At 31.3% G+C, this 10,216-nt stretch overlaps 1 protein-coding gene and 1 pseudogene across 1 annotated transcript in view; both read right to left on the bottom strand.

Moving 5' to 3' along the window:
• Window positions 1-10,216, bottom strand: part of LOC117181935 — a 110,483-nt gene that overhangs the window by 91,049 nt on the left and 9,218 nt on the right. The window contains exon 2 of the mRNA XM_033374959.1: window positions 8,012-8,237. Within this exon, the coding sequence (XP_033230850.1) occupies window positions 8,012-8,237 (226 nt within the window). The remainder of the gene's footprint in view (window positions 1-8,011; window positions 8,238-10,216) is intronic.
• Window positions 316-468, bottom strand: LOC117182405 (annotated as a pseudogene).

The following is a 10,216-nucleotide window of genomic DNA, read 5'->3' as shown; positions in this document are numbered from 1 at the left end:
AATCTTTTACAGATTTAGAATGCTGAGACAACCGAGCTGTAACATTTCTAGAACAATTCTAGAACTCAATTACAAATGTTGTATAACAAATCTTTTACAGATCTAGAACGCAGTGGCAACCGATCTGTAACAATTCCAGAACTTTGGTACACTGCATTTTAAAAAATCTAGAACAATTCTATAAGAGTTCTATAACAATTCTAGAACAGTTCTAGAACTGTTATGTATCAAATATGGAACAGTGTTATGTACTCCTCACAGCAATAGGTATCCTGCGAGGCGGAAATTTTGATATCCCCGTGGATTTATTTTGATCCGGGATAGCGCGTACGTAGTCCTGACTAACAAAAATTATATGTCCGAGATATCCACATTAGAGATATTCGCAAGAGTCAGCAGGACCATAGTGTTAGCGAAGTAATCTTTGTTCCTAATTTGTTCTAGAACACACTTGTAACAGGATTCTAGAATTTCGATGTAACACTGTTACGCCACAGTTCTAAAATAAACTTGAAACAAATATTATAGAGCGTCTGTGATCAGTTTGTTCTAGAACAATTCCATAGCAACTGTTACAAAACAGTGCTGTCACATAGTTCGAGAACAGTTCTGTCACAATTTTGTCAGTGTTCTAGAACATTGTTGCCTTTTTGTTCTAAAACAGTTCGGTCACAATTTTACCACAGTGTTCTAGAACGCTGTTACCTTGTTGTTCTAGAACAGTTCTTTCACCATCTTGAGCAAGTGTTATAGAAAACAGTTTCTTTTTTGATCTAGAACAGCTACAGAACGTGTTTGCTGGGAGTTGTCAAACGCAAGACGTTAATTTGAGACTTTAGGAAGTGTGTGTCCATTAAATGATTTCAACTGTTAAGTATTAGGAAATGCAACATTGGACACTTTCTCACTCCATTTAAATCTGGAGGTCCTGCTTTGAAACTATAGAAGATAGTATTCAAATTCAAGACTCTTATTTGAGACTGCAAAAGCTCTCTGGTCCCATTTTATATCTTTAGAACTTCCGACCCCGACAATCTATGCAATCTAATTGAGTCAGGTGTACTCTGGATTAATGGTTCATTGATCTTTTGAGATTATAGATAGAATGAAAGATTTTATGATTATGAAAGAGCAAGCCCGAGTCGAATGTTAGGCCCGATTTTGGACCTGCAACTCTTTATCATACTCTACTTTGAATCCTTAGAAGCAAAAATTTCAATTCAAAACCTTACTTTGAAAAATATTTTAGCTCTGTGAAAGTCTCTGACCCTATTTTGAATCTTTAGAACCTACATTTTTTAAACTCAAGATCCTAATTTAACGCTCCTTAACCACTCCTTTAAAGCTGAACCTATTTTCAATCTTTTAAGTCAACAGTCTTCAAATCAAGACTCTATTTGACGCTCATTAACCTCTTTTAATACTGAACCTATTTTGAATCTTTTGAGCCAACAGTTTCCCAATTCAAAACCCTACTTTGACACCTAAAAATTTCCCTAACTCTAATCTGAATCTTAAGAAACTTCAGAACTCTTTACTCTTCTTTAGTGGTTCATCATACTTTAAAAATAAATGCTTTCTTCAATAGATTGTTCAATTTTATAGTTCTGACATTTAGGTCAGAGGATTAAGTTGGAAAATGGATTACGAATCGAGGGATGTGTAGGTTTTCTATAAAATCACCACTTTGAAATTCCCTGAGTTTTCCATTCTTTTTCATTTTCGTAAACATTATAAATTTATTTCCAGGTATAATAATAACTTTATATCTAAGAGATCAATAATGTTACAGCAAAAAATGGTTGTTTCTAAATTTATTTTAAATATTTTTAGTGACAGCAGTCATACAGAATTATATACAGGGACATCCAAATAGTTGAGCTTTCAACTGAAAAAGATCAATTTTCAACTAAAAATAGAATAGTTAAATTTTCTATTAAAAATATGGTTTCAACGAAAAAAGAACGAATTTTCAATAAAATAGTTAAATTTTCGAAAAAATTTTAACCTAAATAAAATATTTTTTGAACAAAAGGGTTCCATTTTTATCAAAAAGTCGAATTTTTAACCAATAAAATGACATTTTTATCAACACAAATATATTTCCTACAGAAAATGAAATACTTAAGAATTGAATTTCGTAACGAAATAAAATAAAGTTTTAATGAAATAGTTTAATTTTTAACACAAAAGATTAATGTTTTATCAAAAAAAGACCAATTTTTAACCAAACAAACGAATTTTTAACGAAAAAGATTAAGCTTCAACTAATAAAATTACTTTACTACCAACAGACGAATTTTGAACAACTAAGAAAATAAAATTTCAACTGAAAATAGAATAGGTGATCGTTAAATTTCAATCGAAAGTATTAATTTTCCACAAAAAATGAAAAAGTTACATTTTCAGTTAAATAAATGAATTCTTAACTAAAATGATAAAACTTCAAACAAACAAAAAATCATTTTTAACCAAACAGTTGAACTTTTAACCAAAGAAATTAATTTTTAATCAAAAAAATTAAGTTTCAACTAATGAGATTACTTTTCTGTCGAAAAAGACGAGTTCTCAACAAAATAGTTTAATTTTCATCAAACAAATGCATAATCGACAAATACGATTAAATTTCTAGAATAACATATAAGTTTTTGACAAAAAAATGAAATGGTTAAGTGTTCAGTCGAAAACTTTCTTTCCATTTAAAAAAACTAATTTTCAAGAATAATTTTTTCTTTCAAGAAATAATTTTTTCAATTTTGAAATTTTGTTGGACTCTCAACTAACTGGAATTTAAAATTAATTTAAATAATTGGATTTTCAACCAAGAAATATGAATTCTCAACAAAAAATGTAACAGTACATACTTTAACTAAAAAACATTTTAATTTTAAAGCAACAACAATTGAACTCAACCGAAGAGGACGAATTTTTAACAAGATAGTTGAAATAAAAACAGATTTATTTTCATCCAAATAGTTGTGATTTTTGACCAAAAAAATATGGAATTTCTAACAAAACAGTTGAATTTTAAACCCAAACAAATGAATTCTTAACAAAATTGTTGAATTTTCAAGGAAATAATCAAATTAATTCTAACATCAATTTATCGAAAATTCCCTGAATCTGTCTGGTTTTCCCTGACATACCCCAACTTTCTGGAATACTCTGACCTGTAGAAACCTTGGATGTGAAAAATGGAAGTCGAATAAGAGAATTTACAGCATTTCAATGAGGTAATAAATAATCTCTTGCATGAGTTTAAAGACTGAAACGCTGAATTTTAAATTGAATGTGAGATAATTTTAGATTGAAACATATTCAAAAATTTATTAATTTCAAATTTAAATCCAATAATTTTTATATCAATTTTATAAAAGAAACTCTTAAATAGTAGTTGGATTTTAAGTTTAAAAATGAGAAGTTCTAAATAAAAGCATTCATCTTGTTAAGCAGAATAACAATTATTTAATATTTAAATTTAACAAAGAAAACAAATATTATAAATTATAAAATGATGAACTTTAAAATTTAAATATTTAAATAAATTTAAATTAGAATTCCTTCCAAATTATTAAGAATTAGATAAGAAAAGATTAGAGTTTGGAAAAGAACTAAACAGAAAATTTCAATTTTTTCACTTTTCAAGAGATTTTTCGAAATTTCTAAAGCCTTTTTTGGCAATAATAAACTTTTTAGTGTTCCAAATGCAATACATTTATTTAAAAAGATTCTAAATACATTTTAACCTATTTACAGGCTTAAAAAGTCTTAACAAATTTAATTGCACTGCCATTAATTTTGCAAAATATATTTGAGACCCATTAATCTAGGTATTAGTTTTTTAGAAACTATAATATTCAGGATACAGGAGATAATTTATATTTTTCCCTGTGTTTTGTTATTTGAACTTTCGTGTCACTGACTTGAAAAACTCTATGCAAGCATTGAAATCGAGATTACTGAAACCCCTTAAGAACAACTCTTCTACAATGGCCTATAAACAATAAATGCATGCATTACAATCTTCGAGGGCTCAAGAATCTAGGTTACGATGCCTGATAAGTTGAGGCTGACAATGAAACCCTGCTGGCTCAGTTTTATCGATGAAATATGAAACAAGAGATGAATGGAGACCACTCACGCAATTTAGATCTCTACAAAATATCTGATACACTCTCCTATTCAAGTTCTAAACATCGTGACCCTTTCGTACTCCTTCTTTCTTCATCATCTTGTACCATTTTTTATATTTCCATTCTTCAATCATCCTCCATCTTTTTATTAATTATCTTTCCCTATCTCTTTTCTCCTACTCTTTATATACTCCAGTCCCATCTCACACATCTCTATCCCTAAAGAACTAATTTCTTTCTTCTTATGAACTCATCAATTCTATTCTGTTTCCTCACCTTTCTTCTACCACCTTTAAACACTTTTCCCCAACTCTTCTTTCTTAGCTCTTCCTTAAACTTTATTGTCCTCTTTCCTCTAGTGCTTAATTTATTCCTGTGGGCTTTTTCTCTCACCATTCTATCCAGACATCCTTATCCCAAATATTTAAACTCCTTTGCTTCTTCTAACTTTACTCCCTTCCATCTCCTACTGCATTCTTTGTTTGTTCCTGTCCTTTTCTAAACCTCATTATATTCGCCTTTTTTAGGTTTAAAGTCAAATGTTTCCGGTTTTAAGTATTCCTCCAATCCTCTAATTAATTCATCCCTTCTTCAGCCTCTGCCATTGTCAGTATATCGTCCAGTATATATTTTCTTTTCCCATCCTAACTCCTTTATATCCTTTTCTCTCTCTCTCTTTCCTTATCGTTCCATTATCCTCCATTCCTTTCCTATACTCTTTCCATACATGCTCGTACGTTTCCTCCCCCCATTCACACATTCATCAATTTATGTTCTCCTCTTCCCAGAAAATCTCTTCTCTGACCTCGCTTACATGATGCTCTTCTATTGCACTACAGTTGAACTGAACCTTGCCATCACTATCATTGTCCTTTATATTTTATTTTACTATTTTCTTTATTTGGAATCTCATCTATACTAGGTACTTGTTCATCTTTCATTATTCCTCACACCCTGATTATTTCTTTCTTGTTATGTATTCTTTCTCGTCTCTTCCCCTTTCCTTTTCCCTATTCCCTATTCTTCAAACCTTTTATTTTCCTCCTTTTTATTACACATATAAGTATACTCCCTTTGCCTCTCAAATTCTTTACTACGTTTCTCTTTTCTTCATTCTCTTAATTCTTTTCTCACGTTTGTTTGTCTTTCCATTCCTCATAGGTCTTTTTTATGTGCTTTTTATTATTCCTTTTATTTTCCCTATCATTATTTTCTTCTCTTCTTTTATATTTGCCCCCACCATTTCTAATTGTCTTTAACTTTAATTTAAATTATTCTGTTCTTTCTATTGAATAATTCCCTCTTTTTGTTCTTCTTACCTTTATTTCCTTTTTATTACCTTTATTGTTATTAATCTCTTGTCCTTCTTACACTAGCATTATGAGATAGTGATCAGATTCTATATAATGCACTTTTAGTTACTTGATTTCTCTTACCTCTTCGTCCACTATCACATAATCAATTGCCGTTCCCTTTTCTCCTCCTGAGCGTGTACATTTCCCTTCCTCAACCCCTTTGTATTTTCGTTTAAGATTATTTATCCCGTCTCCTACAAGCTTTTCAATATTTTCTGTCCCTTCCTGTTCAGCAGCTTGTCTTTAGATTTTCTTCATCGGTTTCCTCCTCATTTCCTTCGTCCTCTATCTCCTTTTTCACAATAAAATATCCTATTATAAGCTTTACTTCTTCACTTTCCTGCATCAGTTCTTTTATCTTCTCTGATTTCTTCTGCAGATCACCGTGTTCATACACGCTAACATCTTCAAACCTTCTCCTCCCATCTTCACCTCTTCCACTGTTAATCCTTCTTTTTCTTCTTTCATCTCTTTTCTATCCTTCACTGTTATACCTTCCTCCCGTCGGCCCATCACCATTCCTCTCATTGCTTTGCCTTTTTTAACTTCTTTTGCATTTTGAACCTGCCATATTGTAACTGTAAATTCTCGGTAACTTTATTCTCACTCTATAGTATTGATTTTTACATAGCTGCGTCACCATGATTGCAACCACCTTCAATTGTTTCAAACTTCTCCTAAATTCCCTAGCCTTTCTTTCCAAACCTACATCATTACAGTAGTATATCTTTCATTCTTCCCTTATTTTATTTCTCGCCTCTTTTAGTTTCAGTTCCTTCCTTGTTATCTTCTTTGTTCACTGGCTTTGAGCCATGTGCACTCCTACCCCTTCGCTTCTTACACTTCTCACTTCCTCTATCTACACCTTCGCTTCTCTTCTTTTTATCTCTTTTTCTACTTCTCTTTTCAGTTCCTTCTCCTCTAATCTATATTTCTTTCTTCTCTCTTCTACCTTTCTATTCTCTCTATTTTCCTCAACCTTTCTTTATAATGTCCACTTTCACCATCTCTAAACTCCCGGTTTGAGCTGTCAATCTATTTTATCCTACTTTCAAACTCTTCTACTTTTTTACTATACTCCTCTTGCTATTCTAGTCGTTGTTCTCAGGTCCCCATCCTTTTTTCAAAATTTTTCATTACTTCTTCCCATTTTATCATCTAATTCATACGTTCAGCTATTTCTTTTATAATTTATTGCTTTATTTCCTCTACACTTTCCTCGTGTCTTTTTTCTTTCATCTCTATTACCTAGAATATAATTTTACGCATTTCTTTCAAATTTAAATTTTCGTTTTCTTTCGTCCCTCTTTTTCAACTTTGTCTTCTTCTTTCCCCTTATCTCCCTCGTCATTCGTTCCGTTTTAATATTTCTCTGATGGTGTTCTTAATATTTTCGAAATATTTAAGCATGGTCCTACTTTTTTCGTATCATTACTGCTAGCTCTCCCTTTTCCATATCCCCCTTTTTATTAATTATGTTATAACAGTGACGGCAGAGGGAAATGAAGGGTGGCGGTTTTAATTATAAAAGATTGGAGAAATACTTGTGTAGAAAAAAGTTGAATCTAAATGTAGAAAACACAAAGATAATGAGATTTAGAAACGAAAAGGAATAACAAAGAATTGTCTCGTAGATGGAAAAGAATCAAGCTACAAGAAGTAAACAACTTTAAATATTTGGGATATAGCTCATAAAATTGAGATCATAGATCTTATATAAGAGAAAGAGTTAAAAACGTCAGGAGTAATGAAACAGATGTGGGAAATATGAAAAGGGTTAAAAAAAAGATAGAAGGAAGTACCAGAGTGGGAAAAAGGACATCTAAATTTTAGGGAAAGTTAAGGAAGGGAATTTGAGGGTAGTTGGCACAACAGGGTTTGAAGGAGGTAGAAATAAGAAGGAGGGCGATAGAAATTACGAAATAGGAAAAAGAAAGAAGAGAATTCTTTAGGGATAGATATACGAGATGGGACTGGAGTATATGAAGAATTGAAGAAAAGAGACAGGGAAAGAGAATTAATAGAAAAAGATGGGGATGATTGAGGAATTAAAATATAATAACTGGTATAAGATGATAAAATGGAAGGAGTACCATTGTATTTGGAAAAAGGATCAGGAAAGAGAAGGATAAGAATAGCAAGATTACAGTTGGAGAGCGACATAAGGGAAGGGATGTATTGGGAAAATTAAGAGAACAGAAAGTGGAGTATCTGTGATGGGAAGAAAAAGCATGGGATGTATGGGAAGAATGCAGGAGAGAAATTGAAGATAAAGGAAGCTACCAAGAGAATGTGGTAAAGATTTCAGGGAAGGGTGGATCGGGTAAGGAGTCGATGAAAGACTTGGAAGGGGCTCGAAGAACGAATAAGAGATAATTAAATAGTGATAGTGAAAAATGGCAAGGTTGAGTTAGAAGAGAAGTGAAAGAACTTTTGCGGGTCTTAATATAGCTACCAGAAAAGGAAGTTTCTATGAATTCTGAATATAAACAATAAAGAAGTTACAGAAAATGAAAAACTCACTTGGGTATCAAGACAACAGGACATCCGAGTTGAAGAAGGTTCCTGGCAAGAAATTCAGGAGCAGGTGGAAGAATCGAAGGTGCGGAATGTCTTGTGGGTCTGATTGGTCTCTGCTTTTGATTCGGACTGTCAGGAACGCAGAGAAGATTGTGTTCTTCAAGCCTATCCGACTTTCGAGGAATTCTCAGGGAACCTCCAGTCTGTGAATTTCTTATCAACTCACCCTCTGAAATCAAAAATTGATCCCTGCCTGTATTTATATACTCAAAATTGAATAACTGATAAATTAAAAAACGTGTTCAACAAAAAAGTACATCTTTTATTCAACCTGAATCTATTGCCAAATTGAATGGATTTTATGATTTAACAACAATATTTTTTTAATTGTAAGAGTGAGCTGAACACGAGATTCATGTCAGCATATTCGAACTATCTGAAAACAGAAGCATAATATATTGTCATTGTCGTCAAATTTTTGAGTCATTACAATTTCAGTTAATTCCTTTGGTTAAAACATGTGTGAATGAAATGATGAGAGGCTATAAAAAAGTATAAATACAGTTTGTTTAATTCGTTTTAGAAGCCATTACGTCACGTGTCTGTCATAGTACCACGTCCTACGTTACGTGAACATTTTATATGCTATCTAGGTATCTTCATGTAGATTGTGCAAGTGTACATCATACAGCAGAGCAATGCGAAACACACATATTCACAGCTGGATTTACCTTGGACTTAGGGCACCCACAAAGCCATTTATGCCTTCGGTAATATGTTTAATTCGATCAATAATCAAAAATTGAAAATTAAATTTAAACAAACTAAAATTGATATAATTTAATCATAAGATACAAGAAATAGGGAATGATAACTCTCTATGGTTTTATCAAAAACCGAAAATCTTTCTGAAGGTATCTAGGCGAAAACGTGAGAGGCCTTTTCCAGTACTTCATATCATCCTCTCTGATCATCAAAAAGTTGAAATACTTATAGATAGGGTTTTTTTACTTTTTGCCGCGCATTTAGGATAGAAAATGCGACATTTCTATTGAAACGCACATATATAAGTAAATAGATTAATTTTGTAGGTCAATCATTAATTATTTTCTAAGAATATGTGTTTTAATATCAGCAAAGTCAATAATTTAATCTTTGGAATCTAAACTAAGGGAGCAAACACTGTCCGAATTTTTATTCTCTAATATTTGTTGCACAAATCTAAATATCAAAATTCGTGATAGTGAATCACCGCCAAATAAAAAAAAAACCGTGGTTATATGTTCTTCGTTGATTTCTGTCAAACCTTTTGAAATTAATATTTTGGAAACTAGAAAACAGCAGATTCATTAGACAAGAACAAAAACTACACTTTTTTTACCAGATTTGTCTAAAAAATTTCCGGATAAATTGACTAGAAAATATCCATTGCACTTTTTCAGGAAATTTCGATTCATTCATTATTTCTAGAGTTATTTCATTTTTTTATGCCCAAAATTATATTTTTCAGCAATAGAATCGAACTGTAGTTTTCTATATTTAATCAATTGGTCTAAAAATTTAAGGATTAATTGACTAGATGGAGATTCATTTGGAATTTTTCATGAAATTCGTTTCATTTATTATTTCTAGAGTTATTTCACCACAAATTGATTCCGAAATTGATTATCAATTTGTGGGCAGTTTAGTCGACCTGTAGCTTGCAATATTCAACCGATTTGTCTAATTTTTTTTGGATATATTGACAAGATGAACCTTCAGTGTTATTGTTTAGGAAATTTCGATTCATTAATTATTTCTAGAGTTATTTTACTTTTTTGCCCGAAATTCGATTTTTCAGCAGTTCATTCAATCTGAAATTTAAAATGTTTAGCCAACACGTGTAACATTTTTGAGATATATTGAATAGATAAACCTCCAATATTATTATTCAGGATTTTTTTATTTAATTATTATTTCACATTTTATTTCCAAAATCAGATTTTTTAGCAGTTTAGTGGTTCTATAGATAGAAATTTTTAACCAATTTGAGTGAAATATTTGGGATATATTGACTAGTTGAACCTTCAGTACCATTTGTTAGGAAATTTGGATTCATCAATTATTTCTAGAGTTATTTGACTTTTTATGTCCAAAATTAGGTTTTTTAGCTGTAGAAACGAATTGTAGCTTTCTATATTTAACCAATAGGTCTCAAATTTTTAGGAA

Source organism: Belonocnema kinseyi, chromosome 10 (genome assembly GCF_010883055.1).
Source record: "Belonocnema kinseyi isolate 2016_QV_RU_SX_M_011 chromosome 10, B_treatae_v1, whole genome shotgun sequence".
NCBI classification, from domain to species: Eukaryota; Metazoa; Arthropoda; class Insecta; order Hymenoptera; family Cynipidae; genus Belonocnema; species Belonocnema kinseyi.
Note: the sequence above shows the minus strand (reverse complement) of the source record. Positions and strands in the feature narration are given on the sequence as shown.